Consider the following 21,709-nt stretch of genomic DNA (forward strand, 5'->3'; position numbering starts at 1 on the left):
GTAACACTGTCGGTCTAATGGAAGTATGTGAAATGTAACCGATAGTGCTGTATATAAGGAAGCCATCACGATTGGTACTAACGCCTTATCTCGGTGGGGAGGGGTGTTAGGTACTGAAGTTCTCACCCTGGGCCAGCAGGGGGATACTCTAGATAGCTTTCACTCAGGTCCGTATAGGCAAATAAGGAATTGAAAGTGACGTTCAGTGATTGGATAGTTACAGAAAGTTGTTACTGTTGCTTTGTAGTTGAGCTCTATATAAGCAGGTTGGCTGAACCCTTCAGCCCTGTTCTGTTCTGGCCTGTGAATAAACAAGAGCTGTCTGAAGAATTGCTGTGTCGTCTGATATGTTCACCCACAACTTAACAGATAGGAACTGAACTTCTTAAAGAACAGAAGAAAATATTTATGTATGCTACAACAGCCGCACAAATATTGTTAGCCCAAGGATAGAAGGAAGAAAAGACACCAACGAAAGAATAATGGCGAATCAAGCTAATGGACTATGCAGAAGTGGCAAAATTAATGGCAAAGCTCAGAGACTATGAGAACGAGAAGCTTAAAAAAGAGTGGGAATCGTTTATTGTTTATGTGCAAATAATACTGTAAACAAGTTGATACATTGGCAGGATTTTAAGTAAATGCTTGCAACTAGTAGAAAATTAGATAAAATTAAGGGAAATAATAATTGGAAAAGTGTAAGTATGGAAATGCAGAAGAATTGGGTTAATATAAGGAACCAGAAGTGGGTATGGGGGGATGTCCAGAGATTTAAAAAATCTCAAAGAGAAGGTACTTGTATAAATTTAGATCTGGTAGAAATGTGAGTTAATTACTGCTTTTATTTGTGAAAATGTAACTGTCAAAAAGTAATAAAAAATTATTTACAAAAAAAGTACATATCTCTGCCTGAAAAGAGTCAGGCAAAAGGCAAGTGTGAAGAAGCCCAATGACATTCAAGTCAGTGTTTTTTATCCTAAAAAGATAGGCAGATATATATACGAATAATTAAATGAAGGGAATACTTCTAAGGATATGCTCAGTTCAGGAATTCGTGAGGCTAGTTATGATAGTGATCACAAGTTCAAACAAAAATCCCCTTCTGGTTCCCTCCCCACAATGTTATCTCTCAGCAACCTAAATTTGGGGGTGGAGGCTTTTTAGTTGTTGTGACTGTTAGACAATTGGGAGTCAGAGATTCTTGCAAATTTACTGCACATTACCCAGAAATCTACCAGTACATCTAGGTTCACCTTCCATCCATCTTTGGTTTAGGCAGGATATTCAATTAAATGGTGCAAATGTGTCTTGGATGAGTCAAGGTATTGCAGTTTCTGCTTCCTTTGTGCAAAAAGATCTAGTCTGTCTGTTGGCTGGAGTGAAGCAAAGCCAAAGCATATGGTCTTGGAAAATGTAAGGCAAAATGTAAGGCAACCAGCCGACCTCCAGGAACATGGGCAAACGCCTTGGTGTAGTGCTGAGAAATCCAGAACCCCCCTCAGGAATTAATTCTGCAAGTTCTTTCAACTTAGTAAAAGCTGACACAGGTTGATGCCTTTGTTAAATTTTTAAAATCCCCCAGTATGTTCTATTGCTGTCAATATGTGTGAGTCCTTCATTAATGTCCAAGTGCAACTTTATTCCATTTTTCAGGAAATATGGCCTTCCCATGTTTATAAATGCAAGCATAGCATTGGGCCCTTGGAAAACACTGTGAACTTGAGAGTCGGCCATCAGGTAAACAGAAAAGCGATGTTCAGTCGAGGCCTCCTCCGTAAGGGCCACATAAGCATAGACAAAATACATCCCACTTTCCAAGATTTCCAGTGAGGAGGGACTTGCAGTCAGTGCAGAGCCAGGGCAAATGGGTTTCCATTCCCAATGGATAGTCTTGTCAGAAGGGACTGGAGCTTGCAGGCATAAACCAGGGGAGAAGAACACCAAAAACAAAGTACAAAAAATGGTTATTGTTGTTGTACTATTATGTGCAGCAAAATGGTATCCGACAGTCTCACTTCCTAGGCCTCCTTTCCAGTGTTCTAACCAGTCATCTCTGTCTCCTAGATACTTCCACATTTCTTTTCCAACTAGCTTTCTGCATTCTGTGGCTACTGAGGAAGCTCAGCCTTCACTGAGCTAATTTTTTGGGGGGAGGCAGGGCCCCCTAGCTGTTTTAGGTTTTTTTTACTTCTGCAAACCATGTGACGATTGCCCAACACGCTGATGTATGTGTAAAGAGTTCCTGCACATGAGGGGAGGGACCCTGGCTAATTGGATGTGGAGAAGTTCAGTACCAATACTTCTGTATGCATGTAGAGCCCCATCACACAAGGGAGGAGGTGCCTGGCTAACATGTGCAGCTGGGGGCGGTTAGGACAGTGCAGCAACAGCCCTGCAACTCCCTCATGTCCATTCAGTATGAGAGAGACTTTGAGTCAACCTCACACTCAGATCCTGTGTGTGTGCAGAATTAGTCCTTATGCCTTGCTTTTGCATAGGCAGCACCAGTGAAGGGGGCAGAGGAAACTTCAAGAAATAATCAGCTTTCCTCAATCCCATTATGAAACTGAATGGATGGATGAATAGTAATCACAATAGTAGAATTGTCCTTCATCATTTTAACTACCCTGAGACATATTTGATGAAAAGAAGTATAGAAGTGTCTTAAATAAATAAAAGATGGTAATTTAAAAAAATATCAAGCAGATCTGAGTACTTACAAGATCCATGAATCCAGCAAGTCTTGGGTGACTGTGGAGAAAAGAAAAGTTGGGAATTCACTATGTAATTACTCAAGTATTCCTTTCATACGGGGGCACCCAGGTCCAATCTCTATTTGGCCACGAAATCACAGTCTCTCAGCCTAACCTACCTCACATGTTGCTGTGGGGCTAAAATGCTACTTGACTTCCGGGGGGGGGAGAAAATCTGCAAACATGGCATTCAAACTGTTTCTCGCTCTCAGATAAAAGCAGCTCCTAGCTAACGAAAGCGTAATTCATCTTTTGTAAACAGTACTTGGTAATAGTGGCAAATGGAGATGGGCAAACAGGCTTAGACTCACCTGAAGAGGAATCAGGCTTGTTCCAATGCCCCAAAACCCTTGCAGTTTTTACATATCTGAGATAATGATTGAAAATTCTATCTGCTGCCCATTATCCCATCTCCAAGAAGAGAAACTCATCTCGGGTTCCAGGGCAGAGTATCGGGGGCAAGCAGAAACTCATCTGATGGTGGGAGAAGCCCAGCAGGCCTCTCCTCCTCAGATGTTTGTGAAGATGCTGCCAGCATGAATATCACTGAGAGCCAGCACTCATGAGTTGTAGCAGCGCAACAACTCCAGTGGGAAAAGGAGCTGCCAGCAGACCATGTTCCATCTTGGGAGCAGCATTTCACTGTAATCAGGGGAAGCCCCTGCAGGCCTCCCCCTCCCCAAAAGAGCTGCTGCTGCCACCTGCTACCCTCCCCCCTCCCTTGGCCACTAAGCTGAATTGTGTCCCCTTTGGGATGGGGGTACCCAGCCACAGAGGGAAGGAAGGATGAGCGAGCTTGTCCATAAGCTGCCTTGAGTCCCTGTCAGGGAAAAAGGAGGCGTATAAATTCAAATATAATAATAATAATAATAATAATAATAATAATAATAATAATAATAATAATTATAGTAGGGGTGTATGCTCCCAATGAGAAAAAAGCAGCTTTTTTCAAGAACTTAGAAACAAAGCTGTTTCTAAATGCAGGGATTTACTGACTTTTGGGATTTGGACTTGGATCGCAAGGAGATTGGAGCTGTGGGGGCCTTTGGATTTGGAGGAATTTTGAAACATGTCCTGAAATACCTTATGGATTTTAGATTTAACCATGGAGATTTGGTTGACCTGTCGAGTAGAAATAAAAGCATTGCTAGGTTGGAGCTTCCCCAAGATCTGCTCTTCAGTATCAAAGGAAGGAAAATAAGAACAAGATCAGTAGAAGATAAAGTAAAGTGCATGTATAAATATGAAGAAGACCTGCAGAAGGGACTTGGAAAAGAGTTAAGAGCCTCGGACAGAAGATCACCAGGTTGATGGACTATTTGGAATCGACGAATGACTCGCAGTATCCGAGACCAGGGAGAAGAGATGGTGGAAGAAGATTGGAAAAAGTTTTAAAGTTTATTTTCAGAAATAGAAATATTGTAAAATTACTGAGTGTTAGAAAAATGTTGGAATGAAATTTTATGGCTTTAGTTGAAATGTTATAAGGAGTTAAGCATAAATAAGCATTATAGTATTAATGGAAAATAAGTTAAGATATTTATATGACAGAAAATAGAGAAAGATGCAAAGGAATTGCTGAAACAATTAATAGAAGTGGAATACAAAAAGGGAGGTGAGAGGAGGTCGATGAAACAAGGGTATGAAAGATAGACTACTGAAATGGTATAATGTATGTTTTTAAATTGTTTTTGTTTTGTTTCGTCTAGGTTAATGTTGTGTTTTGTATTGTTTATATATTGTTTATATATTGTATTGTATTGTTTTTTCCTTTTCTTGCTTTTTTTTCCTTTTTGTCTCTTTTCTTGAGAGCCAGTGTGGTGGTGTGGTTGAGAGCGGTAGTCTTGTAATCTGGGGAACCGGGTTCCCGTCTCCGCTCCTCCACATGCAGCTGCTGGGTGACCTTGGGCCAGTAACACTTCTCTGAAGTCTCTCAGCCCCACTCACCTCACAGAGGGTTTGTTGTGGGGGAGGAAGGGAAAGGAGAATGTCGGCCGCTTTGAGACTCCTGAAGGGGAGTGAAAGGCGGGATATCAAATCCAAACTCTTCTTCTTCTTCTTCTCTTTCCTTTTTGTAAGTTTCAAAAGTAATAAATATTATTTTAAAAAAGAAAAGAAACAAAGCTGTTGGATTAGCCGGAAGATAAAGTATTACTACTCAGAGACTTTAATGGGGTAATAAACCCACAACTAGACAGATCTGGAGGGAATAAAGGACAGGGGAAATTACAGTCTAGCTTTGTGAATATGACTGAAAGCTTTGACTTAGAAGACTCTTGGAGATATAAGCATGGGCTAGAGAGATAATGGGACGCGGGTGGCGCTGTGGGTTAAACCTCAGCGCCTAGGACCTGCCGATCGCATGGTCGGCAGTTCGAATCCCCGCAGCGGGGTGCGCTCCCATCGCTCGGTCCCAGCGCCTGCCAACCTAGCAGTTCGAAAGCACCCCCGGGTGCAAGTAGATAAATAGGGACCGCTTACCAGCGGGAAGGTAAACGGTGTTCTGTGTGCTGCGCTGGCTCGCCAGATGCAGCTTGTCACGCTGGCCACGTGACCCTGAAGTCTCTGCGGACAGCGCTGGCTCCCGGCCTCTAGAGTGAGATGAGCGCACAACCCTAGAGTCTGTCAAGACTGGCCCGTACGGGCAGGGGTACCTTTACCTTTTAGAGCGATAATATACGTATTTTTCCAAACCAAATAAATCGGCTAGCAGGATAGACTCCATATGGGTTTCCATAGATATGCTTAAAAGGATTGAGGAGTTACAGATTATACCAAAAACAATTTCAGACCATAACCCGGTCTTATTAAGAATAAAATCAGAATGGAGAACAGGAACAAGGAGATGGAAATTGAATGAATCTTTACTGAAAGAGGAAAAAATAGTAGAGGGTACTAAAGATACATTGAAGGAATAATTTGAATTAAATAATAAACAAGTGAGTGACGTTAGAACAATATGGGACACTGGCAAGGCGGTTATTGGGGGATACTTTATAAAACAAAATGCCTTACAAAGAAAAGAAAGTGATAAGGAGAAAATGGGTTTGTTAGAAGAAATAAAGGAAAAAGAAAAAGAGCTGAATAAACAACTAAACAATGAAAAAATTAAAAAAAGAAATCAAATTATTACAGGCAGAATACAAGTCGAAAATAGAACAAGAAATTGAATGGAATCTGAAAATGTTTAAACAGAACAATTTTGAATTTGCACATAAACAACTCAAAAAAGGAAAAAGGAAAAACAAATCAACAGAATAAAAATAGGTGATCCCAAAATAATATTACAAAAATTTCTTAAATATTATGAAGATTTGTATTTTAAAAATGTAGACATAGGGGAAGAAGGAGAAGATTATGTAACCCAACAGAAAACCCCAGAGGTTAAAAAAGAGAAAGTCCAAATGTTTAATGCTCCGATATCAACATTAGAAATCAGGAATGCAAGCAAGAAGGCTAAAACAGGGAAAACACCAGACCCAGATGGTCTCCCAGTGGAATTCTATAAAAAAATGGAAGAGATTTTAATACCACTAACCAAAATAATGAATAACACCCTTAATCGAGGGGAAATCCCCAACTCATGGAAAGAAGCCTATGTAACACTAATACCTAAACAGGGAGGTGACCCAGAGTTAATATCCAGTCACAGGCCTATATCACTATTAAACTGTGATTATAAACTCTTTGCCAATATATTGGCAAGCAGGCTTAAAGAAGCTATCAGAGGAATCATTCACCCAAACCAGACGAGGTTTCTCCCAGGAAGGCAAATTTCAGGAAATACCAGAAACCTTGCTGATATTTTGGAATATCTAGAAGCTAAAAGTGATAAAAAGGCAGCCTTGTTATTACTCAGTACGGAAAAGGCATTCAACAATGTCTCCTGGCATTTTATGAAAAAACAGATAGAAATAATGGAACTAGGAACAAAATTTAGAAATGGAATTGAAGCAATATATCACCAACAAAGAGATAGACTTTTTATAAATGGCAGCCTTACAGATAATATCCCATTCGCAAAAGGGACAAAACAGGGATGCCCTTTGTCATCTCTGTTATTTATATTAGCCCTAGAACCACTTTTACAAAATATCAGGAAAGACGAAAATACAAAAGGAATAGTGATTGGGGAAAAGTCTTATAAAGTTAGAGCATTCGCCGATGATCTAATTGTAACAACACAAGATCTGAAACAAAGCATACCAGCAGCTATAGACCTAATTAGTAAAATATGAATTATGGTGCTGGAGGAGACTCTTGAGAGTCCCATGGACTACAAGAAGATCAAACCTATCCATTCTTAAGGAAATCAGCCCTGAGTGCTCACTGGAAAGACAGATCCTGAAGCTGAGGCTCCAATACTTTGGCCACCTCATGAGAAAAGAAGACTCCCTGGAAAAGACCCTGATGTTGGGAAAGATGGAGGACACAAGGAGAAGGGGTTGACAGAGGACGAGATGGTGGGACAGTGTTATCGTAGCTACCAGCATGATTTTGACCAAACTGTGGGAGGCAGTGGAAGACAGGAGTGCCTGGCGTGCTCTGGTCCAGGGGGTCACGAAGAGTTGGACACGACTAAACAACGACGAAAGAAAATATGGAAGAATAATGACCAAAAACTTAACACAGGAAGAGAAAAGAGAATTACAAGAAAGAACAGGCCTGGAAATTAAAAATAAGGTTAAATATTTGGGGATCTGGATATGAACCAAAAGTATAAACCTGTATGAAGACAACTACATTAAATCCTGGAAAGATCTTTTTTAAAAAATATCTTTGGGGAAGAATCTCAGCAGTGAAAATGAATATTCTTCCCAGAATGGTTTTTTTGTTCCAAACAATACCAATCCTGGGAAGATTGAAATGTTTCCAAGAATGGAAAAAGGAAATAGCAAGAAACCGAGAATTAAACACAAATTACTAATAGATAAAAAAGAGAGAGGAGGCTTTGCGCTTCCAGACCTAGAATTATACCATGCAACTGCAGGATTGGTATGGCTAAAAGAATGGCTCACTTTAAAAGATACCGATGTGTTAGATCTTGAAGGCCACGACAAACGGTACAGATGGCACGCTTACTTAATATATGAAAAAGTGAAGGTCCACAAGGGGTTTTTGAGCCATGTGATAAGAAAATCATTTTATAAGATATGGATTAAATATAAAGGATTACTGAAGCCAAAGATACCAATGTGGACCTCACCCGCAGAAGTCATAGCAGTTAAAAAGAGGAATATGAAAAGAGAGTTGCCCACGTACCGATTATTACTAGAAGCGAATAAAGATGAGCCAACTTTGAAGAAATATGATGAAATAAAAAGCCACCTGTCGAATTGGCTCCAATATTTTCAGTTAAACCAAAGATTGTATATAGATAAGAAAGAAGGTTTTGCAAAAGAAACATCCAAATTTGAAAAAGAGTTAACCCACAATAAAGGAAAACACATTTCACGAATTTATGACTACTTATTAGAATGGGAAGTAAAGAGCAAGAAGTTAAACTAGTAATGGTAAGGTGGGTGCAGAACCTTGGATACAATATCTACATGGAACAATGATTGTAGAATTAGCCCAATGGATGGATATACCAATAGAAGAGATGGCAAAATCAGTACAAACGGCATTTAGATTAAAAATAAAAACAACCAGAGCTAAAAAATTTGTAGGAGATTGCCTGATTATATTTAAAGAAAAGGAAATGAGAAATATGACTTTGCAAAGAAATAGAGAAAAAAGACTGTGCATTAATGGGAACTATATAATAATTTTCAAAGACATACCAATTAGAATTCTGAAACGTAGAGAGCCGTATAAAGCATTGGCACAGACGTTGAAGAAAAATAATATAGAGTTTAAATGGGAGTATCTGGAGGGCATCTCATTCATGTACAGAAGCAAGAGGCATAGATTGGTTAATCCAGAAGAAACTAGCAAATTCCTAAGAAAATATAAAGAACTGAGACTAGAAAAAGAGGAAGACAAAATAGGAGAGGCAGCAGGGGGTGCTGAGGAAGAGATAGAGGAGGTAGCAGAAGGGTCAAGAGGAGAAGAAGAAGAACAGGAGGAAGAAGAATTAGCTGAAATATAAGGAAAGAAGTAATTTAGGTAGGTTCAATCACCATGGTGTTAAAGATTTGGAGTTGGAATATTAATGGGATAAATGAGGGAAAAAAAGAGGAACAAAGTCGAACAAATCTTGAAAAAAGAAAGTGTAGACATTATTTGCTTACAGGAGACCCATATAGCAAGAAGACATAAAAGAATTCTGATAAATAAAAGACTGGGAAATGAGTTCATATCATCTGATAAAGTCAAAAAAAGAGGTGTGGTTATTTATGTTAAAAAACAAATGGAGGCCCAGCAAATCTTTAAAGATGAAAACGGAAGGATAATGATGGTACAAATTAAATGGCAGGGACAAAACTTAATTATAGTAGGACTATACGCTCCAAACGATAATAAATCTGAGTTTTATAAAACCTTGGAAGAAAAATTAGCTGAGTACGCAGATCAAAAAATGATTATACTCGGGGATATGAATGGGGTGGTCTCACTAGAAATGGACAGACTCAGAGATGGGGGGGAGGGTAAGGAAGGGAAGCTGCCCAGAACCTTTTTCTCATTGGTTAAAAACTGTAACTTAATAGATGCCTGGAGACTTAGACATCCGCTGGAAAAGCAATTTACGTACCACTCTGAGCCTAACCAATCACTGTCCCGAATAGATCAGATATGGGTCTCGAACGAACTAACACCAAGAATTATACGGGTAGAGATTCAGCCCAAAATAATATCTGACCACAACCCAATAAAGATGGAACTGAAAGGTCTGGAAGAAGGTACTTTTAGATGGAGACTGAAGGATTATCTCTTAGATGACCAATATATAGTTGAAAAAGCGCAGAAAAGGATGAAAGAATTCTTTAAGGATAATATGAATAAAGGCACCAAAACTAAGGTGGTATGGGATGCGGGTAAGGCAGTGATGCGGGGCTTTTTTATTCAGCAGAATGCCATTAAAAACAAAGGAAGAGATAAAGGGAAAAAGGACATTCTGAAACAGATAACGGACTTGGAGGGGAAATTAGTTAAAAAACCTAATAATAAGAGAATAAAAGAAAATATTAAAGTACTGCAAGCCCAGTATGAAACAATAATAAATAGGGAAGTAGAATGGAACATAAAAAAACTAAGACAAAGAACGTTTGAGTTTGCGAACAAGTCAGGGAAGCTTCTGGCATGGCAAACCAAGAAAAGAAAGGAACAAAGCACAATAAATAAAATTGTAGCGAACGGAGAAGAAATAACTAACCCCAAGGAAATAAGGAAAGTTTTTCTGGATTATTATAGAGGATTATATAAAAATAGAGAGAGATTCAACCAGAGAAAAATAGAAAGATTTTTGAAAGATAAGCAGGTTCAGAAGATTCCAATAGAGAAAAAAGAGCAATTAAACACCCCAATAGAGACAGAAGAAATAAAATTAGCAATTAAAGATTTAAAAAGAGGGAAAGCCCCGGGCCCAGATGGCTTCACGGCAAGCTACTATAAAGAAATGGAAAATATTGTATTGGCACCACTGAGAGAAGTAATGAATAATATTTTGAAAGAAAAAGAAATACCAGATACTTGGAAGGATGCTTTCATTACTTTAATCCCAAAACAAGACTCAGATCTGTCGCAAGTTAAGAACTACAGGCCGATCTCGCTGTTAAATGTTGATTATAAAATCTTCGCAGGAATTCTGGCAAGTAGAGTTAAAAACATATGGTCAGAATATATCCATGGAGATCAGGCGGGCTTTCTGCCAGGCAGGCAAATGAAAGATAACATTAGAAATATAATAAATTCCATAGAATACTTGTCTGCCAGGTATGATAAGCAAGCCATAATGATGTTCGTGGATGCAGAGAAAGCATTCGATAATATAGTTTGGGACTTTTTACTAAAACAGTTAGAATATATGGAGGTCGGTATGAACTTCTTCAACGGAATAAAGGCAATCTATACGGAGCAAAAGGCCAAATTGATTATAAACAATGTGGTGTCAGAAGAAATAACGGTAACGAAGGGTACAAGAGAGGGTTGCCCACTCTCCCCGTTGCTATTTATAATAGTACTGGAAGTACTTCTGAACTCAATAAGACAAAATAAGAAAATAAAAGGGATTAGAATTGGTCAAAATGAATTTAAAGTTAAGGCGTTCACAGACGATTTAGTAATAACAACAGAAGATCCGCTGAACTCAATAAAAGAGATACTGGAAGAACTGGAACAATTTGGTAAGGTGGCTGGTTTCAAGTTAAATAAAAGAAAGACTAAAATAATGGTGAAGAATTTAGATTCGAAGGCAATCGAGGAATTACAACAACAAACAGAAATAGAAGTGGCCAAAAAGGTGAAATATCTAGGAATATGGATAACCCCGAAAAATATAGACCTATTTAAGAATAACTATGAGCAGGTATGGAAAGAGATAAAAAAAGGACTTGGAGAGGTGGGGGAAGCTGAGATTGTCATTCTGGGGTAGGATAGCTTTAATTAAGATGAACGTTCTCCCGAGAATGTTATTTCTGTTCCAGAACAAAATTAGCAAAATTAGCAAAAATATATAAAACTTGCAATAAATGCTGGAAATGCAGGGAAAAAGAGGGATCCTTCTTCCACATGTGGTGGGACTGCAGAAAGGTCAAAGGCTTTTGGGAAAGTGTATATAATGAAATGAAAAGTATATTAAGATATAAGATATAACTTTGCGAAAAAGCCGGAGGCTTTTCTGTTAGGCCTAGCAGGAAGTGATATAAAGAACAATGACAGTAAATTCTTTCAATATGCAACAACGGCCGCAAGGGTCCTATTGGCTCAAAATTGGAAACAACAGAACATACCGACGCTTGAGGAATGGAGAGCAAAACTACTAGAATACGTGGAGATGGACAGATTGACGGGGAAAATTAGATATTTAAAAGACCAAAGGTTCATTGAGGACTGGGGGAAATTTGTGGAATATCTGGAAAATATAAGTGAAGGTCAGATAACGCTAGTTGGGTTTAAAAAAGCTCTGTGAAAAGGTTGGAATATTGTCTAAAGAGAAAAAGAAGGAAAGAGAAAATAATGTCAATATAAGCCAGGATTTGTGTGAATTTGTTAAATTAGGGTATGGATGATTTCAGGGGAAGCTGAAGGAAGTCTTATAGAAAGAAATCTGCGACAACAAGGTGTAAACTGCTTTATTTTTTTGTTTGTTATGATCTAAAAAACAATAAAAATTATGCAGAAAAAAAAAAGATTGTGGAGGACAGATATTAAATTCAGGGCATGCTACCTCAGGGAAAACACTATGAAGATGTTATACAGATGGCATCACACCCCTTTAAAACTCGCTAAAATGTATAAAGGCAGGTCGCCAACATACTGGAGATGCAAAAAGGACATAGAGTCATATTTTCATATGTGGTGGAACTGTCTGGTTATCCCTGAATTTTGGAACAACATCTACAGCGAACTGAAAAAGTTATTTAAATTTACATTTTAAAAAAACCCTAGAGATCTTCCTATTAGGTATACTACCAATAGAATTTTTAAAAAGTATAAGACCATTGTTTATGGATGCAATCACAGCAGCTAGAATAATAGTGTCAAGAAACTGGAAAAATGAAACACTACCAACGATAACAGAGTGGCAGACTCTTATGACAGAGTACCTGCAACTAGCAAAACTGACGGGAAGAGTCAGAGGAGTTTCAAACCAGAAAGTATATGCAGAATGGAAAATATTTAAGGAATATTTAAAATTGTATTGTACAAACAACATACTTGCAGAACTAGATTGATACTTGTAAGCAAAAAGTGTATCAGATATCTTATCGGAATATATAAAAATAATGTGAAATAATATAAATCTGTGCGAGAAAACATAGACAATATAAGTAGTATAATGAGAATGATTGGAAGTTTTACATTTTAACTTGTTACTTAATTGTAATATATTGTATTTTCCTTTCTTTCTTTTTTCTTTACTTTCGTTACTTTTGCTTTGTATGACTTGTTATCTATGTATATGTGTTTATGTGGGAAACTAATAAAGATTATTAAAAATACATAAACAAATAATAATAATTCAAATATTATTATTATAAAAAGTATCTTTCTCATTTATCCAATCATTTCCACATCAGTCTGTGAATTAATTTTTAAAAGTCATCTTGAGAACTGATCAGCTTCTTAGTGCGAATTTCTCCTAATAGACATTTTCCTATGCAATTACATGTAATGCAACGCATTTTGTATATTATTTTCACTAATAAGAGACATTTTTAATTACTGTATTTTTTGCTCTATAGGGTGCACTTTTCCCCCCTCCAAAAATGAAGGGGAAATGTGTGTGCATCCTATGGAGCGAATGCAGGGGGGAGGCAGACAGGAAAAGCCCCCAAAAGCCACACACAAGCTCCACGCAGCTCTTGCGGGCTTTTCCTCAGGAGGGAGAAGGGACTTTTCTGCCCTTCTGTCTCCTCGTAGAAAAGCCCACAGAAGCCGCACGCTCCTTAAAGGGTGCGCGGCTCCTGTGGGCTTTTGCGGGAGGTGGGGGTATTGCCATAGCCGCGGGCAGCCTCTCTCGGCTGGAGAGCAGCTATGGCAGAAGCCAAGACAGTGAGCGGGAAGCATAGACAGCAAGCGGGAAGCATCCCGCTCGGTGTCTTGGCTTCCTCTTTAGTCCTCTTTAGTCGTGCGCCACCTCTCCAGGCGGGAGAGGGTGCACGGGGCTAAAGAAGCCATAGCCCCGGGCTTCCCCGGCAGCCCCGAGCAGCTTCCCCCCACCTCCAGCCCCACAAGCTCGGGGAGCAGCAGAAGGCTGCGCGCCTTTCCGCTGCTCCCCAACCTTTGTGTAGACACAAAGTCAGAAAAGCTAAAGCACAGAATGAACTCCGGCTTGCTAGAGAGGTTAAAAGCAACAAAAAAGGCTTTTATGGGTATGTTCGTAGCAAAAGGAAGGACAAAGAAACAGTGGGGTCGCTCAGAGGAGAAGATGGTGAAATGCAAACAGGGGACACAGAAAGGGCTGAACTCCTCAATGCCTTCTTTGCCTCAGTCTTCTCCGATAAAGAAAACAATGCCCGACCTGAAGAATTTGGAGCAAATGATTCAGCAGAGGAAACACAGCCCAGAATAACAAAGGAGATAGTACAAGAATACTTGGCTAGTTTAGATGTATTCAAGTCTCCAGGGGCAGATGAACTGCATCCAAGAGTATTAAAAGAACTGGCAGATGTGATCTCAGAACCACTGGCAGTCATCTTTGAGAATTCCTGGAGAACAGGCGAAGTCCCGGCAGACTGGAGGAGGGCAAATGTTGTCCCTATTTTCAAAAAGGGGAAAAGAGAGGACCCAAATAATTACCGCCCAGTCAGTCTGACATCAATACCAGGGAAGATTCTGGAGCAGATCATTAAGCAAACAGTCTGTGAGCACCTAGAAAGGAATGCTGTGATTACCAATAGTCAGCATGGATTTCTGAAAAATAAGTCATGTCAGACTAAACTGATCTCGTTTTTTGACAGAATTACAAGCCTGGTAGACGAGGGGAACGCAGTGGATGTAGCCTACCTTGATTTCAGCAAGGCATTTGACAAGGTGCCCCATGATATTCTTGTAAAGAAGCTGGTAAAATGCGGTCTTGACTATGCTACCACTCAGTGGATTTGTAACTGGCTGACTGACCGAACCCAAAGGGTGCTCATCAATGGTTCCCCTTCATCCTGGAGAAGAGTGACTAGTGGGGTGCCACAGGGTTCTGTCTTGGGCCTGGTCTTATTCAACATCTTTATCAATGACTTGGATGATGGACTCAAGGGCATCCTGATCAAATTTGCAGATGACACCAAACTGGGAGGGGTGGCTAACACCCCAGAGGACAGGATCACACTTCAAAATGACCTAGACAGATTAGAGAACTGGGCCAAAACAAACAAGATGAATTTTAACAGGGAGAAATGTAAAGTATTGCACTTGGGCAAAAAAAATGAGAGGCACAAATACAAGATGGGTGACACCTGGCTTGAGAGCAGTACATGTGAAAAGGATCTAGGAGTCTTGGTTGACCACAAACTTGACATGAGCCAACAGTGTGACGCGGTAGCTAAAAAAGCCAATGCAATTCTGGGCTGCATCAATAGGAGTATGGCATCTAGATCAAAGGAAGTAACAGTGCCACTGTATTCTGCTCTGGTCAGACCTCACCTGGAGTACTGTGTCCAGTTCTGGGCACCACAGTTCAAGAAGGACACGGACAAACTGGAACGTGTCCAGAGGAGGGCAACCAAAATGGTCAAAGGCCTGGAAACGATGCCTTATGAGGAACGGCTAAGGGAGCTGGGCATGTTTAGCCTGGAGAAGAGGAGGTTAAGGGGTGATATGATAGCCATGTTCAAATATATAAAAGGATGTCACATAGAGGAGGGAGAAAGGTTGTTTTCTGCTGCTCCAGAGAAGCGGACACGGCGCAATGGTTCCAAACTACAAGAAAGAAGATTCCACCTAAACATTAGGGAGAACTTCCTGACAGTAAGAGCTGTTCGACAGTGGAATTTGCTGCCAAGGAGTGTGGTGGAGTCTCCTTCTTTGGAGGTCTTTAAGCAGAGGCTTGACAACCATATGTCAGGAGTGCTCTGATGGTGTTTCCTGCTTGGCAGGGGGTTGGACTCGATGGCCCTTGTGGTCTCTTCCAACTCTATGATTCTATGATTCCATGATTCTATGAACCTACTCTTTGAGCAGGTTGAAGGGAACCTGAAGCCTGGAGAGCAAGAGGGGTTGGTGCGCACCGATCCCTCTCGCTCTCCAGGCTTCCAAGGTAGCCGCCTGAAGGCAACTGAATGCACCTTGAAGGACACCTTGTTTTAGAGGGGGAGAACAAGGGGAGGGGAATTCTCCCCCTCTCTGCGCAGCGCCTCCTGCCGCTTCGCTGAAGGGGCACTGAGCAGAGAGGGGGAGAATTTTTTTTTCTTGTTCTTGCCCTCTAAAACAAGGTGCGTCCTATGGAGCGAAAAATACAGTAATAGCTTTCTCTGAATTTGTTTATTTTTTATTTTTTATATAATAATATTTATTAAGTTTTCCATTTTAACAATCTAATTAAAACCACATTAAAAACATTCCAAATTATAAAATTAACAAACAGTCCGAATTTTATGCCAAATTATAAATCTTTGGTTGGCTTCCCGTGCTCTGAGGTTCGGGGGGTGGTGATGATCTCATATTTGTACTGCTTCTCTTTAATTAGTCCAGGTAATTCCAATACGACAATCTGATGTTGATCCTTCATTAGTTCATCTGGCAAGCAGGTTAGACCAATATAATATATTTCTGTGTGGGTGTTTATTTTCCTGTCCGTGGCATTTCACTTTCACTTTTCTCATGTCTGTGTTTTTCCACTGTGACACATCCCAAAATGGAGGAAATCTGGCTTTCTTCCATTTGTAACAAGCATATGTCCAAACGTATTTGTTTTATCTCCTTTCCAAGACAAATAAGCTGTCCTTTAGCTAGAAACCATAATTTCCATCTTCTGTTTTTATCAATCCGTTGAAGGTAATTGCAAATTCAAAAATCATTTCCACACAGTTGTGCTGTGGTGGCAAGGTAAACTGCATTTCCATGCACTCTGGCTTCCGTCACGGTGTCCCGTTGTGCCAGAAGCAGTTTAGTCCTGCTGGCCACATGACCCAGAAAGCTGTCTGTGGACAAACGCCGGCTCCCTTGGCCTGAAAGCGAGATGAGCGCCGCAACCCCAGAGTCAAATTCAGCGGGACTTAACCATCCAGGAGTCCTTTACCTTTATCTTAATAAAAGGAAGATGTAAATCTTCTGCAATTCTTCTCACATATTTCACGACTGAGCAAAGAGATTTTGGTCTCATCACTCCAAATAACACTGTCCTATTGTTCCACTGTCCAGTTAACATGGGTTTAGCCCAGTTTAGCCTTTTCAACCTTAGTTTGAGAGATAGCAATGGCTTTTCCCTTGGAATTCTAGCATTTAGACCATATTCCTGCAGTCTGCACCGAACTGTCCTTGCACTCAACTTCACATTACATCACGCCATGTCATCTTGTATACACTCAGATGATTTTCTTCTGTCACGTGGGCACAGTCTCTCAATTCCTCTATCATCACTTGCTGTTGTGCACCTTTTGCTGCCTTTACCAGTCTGATTTTGTAGTGACTGAGTCTCCTTATACCTCTTCAAAAAATTAGAAATGACACCTTTGGTTAAGTTTCCACCATTTTTTCTTCTAATTTCTTTATAACTTTAGCTTTGTTCACTTAATAGTACTATTTTACTTCACTTTCTGGGTGACCAGTCAACTCTTTGCGCCATTTCTTTAAAGTTATTTATTATGTTTTACAAGCTCACTAAATGAAAGAACACAAAAAATCCAACCAACTTGATAGCAATCACACAACACACTGACCGATGTCCTCTCAGCTCTAGTACATACCATCAGTAGCTGAATCCTACCATGACCTGACTGAATCATTGCCAAAACAAGATGACACCCGATTGGCTCTCTAAACACTCGTGCTCATTGGCTACATTCAAATGAAGGAAAGCTACTGCATATCAACATAAGCAAGTTGTGCTTCCTTTTTCTGGTTCTTTGGCTATAACTTTTGATAGAATACAGATAATTGAACAAACTTTGTTACATTACATTCTTCATTCCATTGATATTTTACGGTATTACTAAAAAAGAAGAAGTGGTGTTATGAGCCATCAAACCTTGGAAATACACTTTTTCCAAAATGTTTCCACAATTTTGGCCACTAGTGTACCCATATTCTAGAGTCATAAAATGAATTTCCCCCAGTATTTAGCTATTGTTCCTCATGAAGCAAAAAGGAAACGAGTCATCAGTTCCTTCTTCTTCAGATCTTCATTATTATATATACTTGAATAAGGATGCAAGCTTTACCTTTGTGCTTGCATTTTTGTACACATTGCTGGGCTGGAGAACTGGCAAAGGGAGAATCTTGACAGATGACCATTTCACTTTGCATATTGTTTCTGAAAGTGCAAACCAGGCAAATGTGAACCAAATTGAATTTCAACCTCATTCCTGAGCCAGGCACATAATTATTCTGCTTGCAATGATTTGAGGTGGGATGCTCGTTTACGCCAGTACCTCTGCTTGAATCCTCATAAGACCCATATAAATAATAGACTACTTTTCTTAAAGAACTCAGAGTTCTGACTGGCTGACTTCCCCCGCCACCCTGACCTGATGAACAATTGTCATGGAACTGCACCTCGTGAGCAGGGTAGCAGGGTGTGCCAGAGTCTGGTGCTGAAAACGCCAAGGTTGCAGGTTCAATCCCTGTATGGGACAGCTGCATATTCCTGCACTGCAGGGGGTTGGACTAGATGATCCTCAGGGGCTCTTCCAGCTCTATAATTCTATGATTCTGTGATTTGTGCTATTAGTGGAAGCCACAGTGCTTTGTCACAGCTCCTCTGACCATGGACAAGGAGGAACTAAAAATAACATCTCATAGAGCACAGATGGGGAACCTCAGTTCTGGGGCCAACTATTTCCCTCCAGGCCCCTATACCTGGCTCTTGACACTCTTGCCAGGCCACACACCCTCTTGCCAGGCCACACTCTCCAGACACCCTGAGGGGTTTCTTTTTGCCTGGTTGGCATTGTTGCCCGGTTCTAGGATAGAGCAGTGGGGGCATCTAGTATGCTTGAGTGGCTGGAGGGGAGCCTGCTGTGAAAAGGTAAGCAGGGGTGGAGGAAGAGGGGTGCGGTGGAGGTGGGCTGCCCCGGGTGTCACCACTGAGGGGGGTGACAAAATGCCAGGCAACACTCACTATGAGGCCTGCAGCGTGCCCGAGCCACGCGTCTCTTCTGAGAGAGACACGGTGGCTTGGGTGCGTGCAGGCTCTGCACTGCCCAAACAGTCTGCCCGCTGCTCCCCACCCCCCAGCTGCAGGACGGCTGAGTGGGAGGAGGCAGGCAGACTCCGGAGGCTCCACAGTGTGCCCCGTCCCTATGGGCAGCTCGCCCCGCCCCTGGGCATGCCACCCCAGGCGCCTGAGCGGCTTGCTTCACCACTGAAGGTAAGACCCACACCTGTTGCTTCACCCACTTTTCCTTCAGACACCACCTGTCGGTAACACCTGGGCCATGGGAAGAAAAGCACCCCCCTGCTGCAGGGCAGAGATTCATTGATGCCTCTTCTATCCCACCTCCCAAGGAGCTTTAGGGGTCGGGTATGGTTTCTCCCCTTCCCCATTTTATCCACGCCACAAGGGCCTGGGGCACATGAATGGCCCCAAAGATGTTTCGTGACTTTATGACCTGGGGTCTCCTGACTCACAGCAGTCTAATAACTATTTTGCACTGGCTCTTCCTTAAAATTCCACTAGAGCAATGCTGCAAAGTTCCAGTATTGTATTTCCCATAAAGTTACCATAGACATAAAATTGTTACAACTACTAATTAATACAAATCATCGATATACTAACATCAGTCGTTCCATTGGGCTGCAGCAGCAGCATCATAGATGAGAATTGGGTGGGCACCCCCTTAGCACTCACTCCTCTGGGCGCTTCTCCCTCAAGGGGATCCTTGCAAGAACTTTGTAACTTGCAAGAACTGGAGCCCCTGTTTGCTTGCCCCCTCCCCCCCTCGCCTTTTCTGCTGTCTTGTGGTTGTAAACCTGAGGGCAGCGACTGGCTTATTTGTTAATGATCTCACTCTGGGAGCTTTCTCAGCTGAAGAGTAGGAGGAAAATGTTTTAAATAAATCTTTCTCTAGAGGTTTGTTATCTGCTTACCTGTTTGTGATGGAGAAGAATGCAGGCGATAGAAAATGGAAGTAAAACCAGCATCAAGATGACCAAAAATGCTGCAAGACACAGGGTAATCCTATAGTTTCTTGCTGTTTGGGGGTCACTGTGAGGGTTGGGCCCCTCTGTGAAAGCCAGCGCCTCCATGGCAGAAGCTCCAGCCAGCCTGTGCTTACTGGAACTCCTTAAAAATGTCTCCAGAAGTTAGTAGCCCTGAGCCATGGGAAATATATTTATATGCTTGGAGGTTACCTTCTTTAACAAGGGGTGGAGATTGTATTTCATCACAGTCTGGGCTGTAGAAGAGGAGACACATTGAGCGAAACTGACGTAGGAGGAGGAACTCTCCTCAAGCTCAAAACCCCACAAAGGCTGTGAAATGAAACTGCTCCAAGGACAGGAGAGGGCTGCTGAGGAAGACAATCACATCAGCTGCTTACGTTAAGGTTACCAGATTTTTTTCAATGAATCTGGGGACACTTTTCAACTTCACTGGATTTTGTCAAGGGACTGATTTGTAAATACAGGGACTGTCCCCAGGAAACAGGGATGTCTGGTAACCTTAGCTTATGTCTATGAAGTGTTGTAAAAGGGCACTGCATAATGAAATACAATGTACTGCAATTTATTTTTATCTAAAGTTTAAGAGACATAAGGTCAATATGTACAGGAGTTTTGGTTTTCCTTGTGTAACAGTCCAAGTATCTGAACTACGTGAGTTTCAAAAGCTTTGACTTAATATTAGGAATGTGCAGTCAAGCCATCTGAATGGCTCAAATCTATATATGAAATCAAGCCCCTGCCTCTGCTTCCTGATTCTTGTTGTCCTCCTTAAGGGCTGCAAATGCTGCTGCAGAAGAAGAAGAAGAAGAAGAAGAAGTTGCAACTGGCAGGGTTCCCCTCTGAAGGCAGCAACCTTCAGTCTGCCCCACTGGCTCTCCTCTACCTGATCCTTCCTGCATGCCAAGGCTGCACCATCCCTTCTGTCTCTGAGCCTCGTGTTGTTTTGCTCCATTCCTAGCTTCTCTTTGGCTCCTCATTCCATCATTTGCCACGTCCCCATCTGCCATTGTTTTCTTTTTAGGCCACCACATACTTTGCTCCAGGTCCTCCTCTAATCAGGTATGTGGACCTGTCTCCCTCGCGCCCCCCCCACCTGCCCCACAGCATACAGCCCCCCATATCTTACACACTGCATGGTTTCTTCAGAGCCACCATCTCTGCTCACTCTTTCATTGCCTTAGTTCCCTGTCTTCTCTTCTCTTTTTCTCAAGCCTTGTTTTCCACTTACAGTTTCTTGAACCAAGGGCAAAAACAGAAGTAACATGAAAGCAGAAGTTGCCATGGGTTCTTCGCCCACCCTCTGTAGCCCAGGCTCCGCATCACAGCTTAGATGTGCTGCCTGTCCAGCTGCCGGCCCAACGGAAAGGGGTGGGCCTTGCTTTGGCAGACATCTGGCACAGGATTGCTCTGCCAGCCCTTGCACTTCACCAGCTGCCTTCCAACAAGGCTTTGTGGTGAAAACTGTGCTCCTCATCCATAGAATCATAGAATCATAGAATCATAGAGTTGGAAAAGACCACAAGGGCCATCGAGTCCAACCCCCTGCCAAGCAGGAAACACCATCAGAGCACTCCTGACATATGGTTGTCAAGCCTCTGCTTAAAGACCTCCAAAGAAGGAGACTCCACCACACTCCTTGGCAGCAAATTTCACTGTCGAACAGCTCTTACTGTCAGGAAGTTCTTCCCAATGTTTAGGTGGAATCTTCTTTTGTTTAGGTAGAATCTTCTATCCATGTGTGTTTGTTTGCAAGGTCCACACAACATTGTGTGCCTTTCAAAAAATCTAATCTGTATTTATTCATTCTAGGGGGATTCTGATTGAAAAATTAAAAAAATGCCAGTAGACCAGTTGCAATATTTGAACGATCTGTTTGCAATATTAAACCCTTTCCAGAAACCACCTGAGGGGTTTGCTGTGGAATCACCACTCTCTGTTTTACTCTCTTTTTATGGGTCATCTCTGTGCAGTGCTAATCAAATCACTGACTGGCTATGTTTTCCGTATGTTGTTTCTGGGTCTTTTTAGACCTCATA

General features: G+C 41.3%; 1 protein-coding gene across 2 annotated transcripts; it reads right to left on the reverse strand.

Moving 5' to 3' along the window:
* Positions 1–822: 822 nt before the first annotated feature.
* TNFSF18 (TNF superfamily member 18) lies at positions 823–20,959 on the reverse strand. Of its 2 annotated transcripts, XM_081867398.1 has the most exons (5): positions 20,800–20,959; positions 19,599–19,669; positions 17,732–17,823; positions 2,721–2,751; positions 823–1,910 (listed from the first exon to the last, which is right to left on the reverse strand). In XM_081867398.1, exons 1-5 carry the CDS (start codon positions 20,826–20,828, stop codon positions 1,561–1,563), a joined length of 573 nt encoding a protein of 190 aa, XP_081723524.1. In that variant the 5' UTR covers positions 20,829–20,959; the 3' UTR covers positions 823–1,560. The 2 variants fall into 2 exon arrangements, with proteins under 2 accessions (XP_081723524.1, XP_081723525.1); XM_081867399.1 differs by lacking the exon at positions 17,732–17,823 and having other exon boundaries at positions 19,599–19,906.
* Positions 20,960–21,709: the final 750 nt, after the last annotated feature.

This window comes from Podarcis erhardii (genome assembly GCF_964252035.2).
Source record: "Podarcis erhardii genome assembly, chromosome: 6".
In the NCBI taxonomy this organism is placed as follows: Eukaryota; Metazoa; Chordata; class Lepidosauria; order Squamata; family Lacertidae; genus Podarcis; species Podarcis erhardii.

Bases quoted from the DNA above. Each gene is read 5' to 3' on its own strand.
- TNFSF18 (XM_081867398.1), bottom strand. From the start codon at position 20,828: ATGGTGGCTCTGAAGAAACCATGCAGTGT. The intron at 19,670-20,799 runs GTAAGATATGGG...TGTGTCTTGCAG, and splicing joins CTGAAGAAACCATGCAGTGT to CATTTTTGGTCATCTTGATG. The intron at 17,824-19,598 runs GTAAGCAGATAA...TTGCACTTTCAG, and splicing joins TTCTTCTCCATCACAAACAG to AAACAATATGCAAAGTGAAA.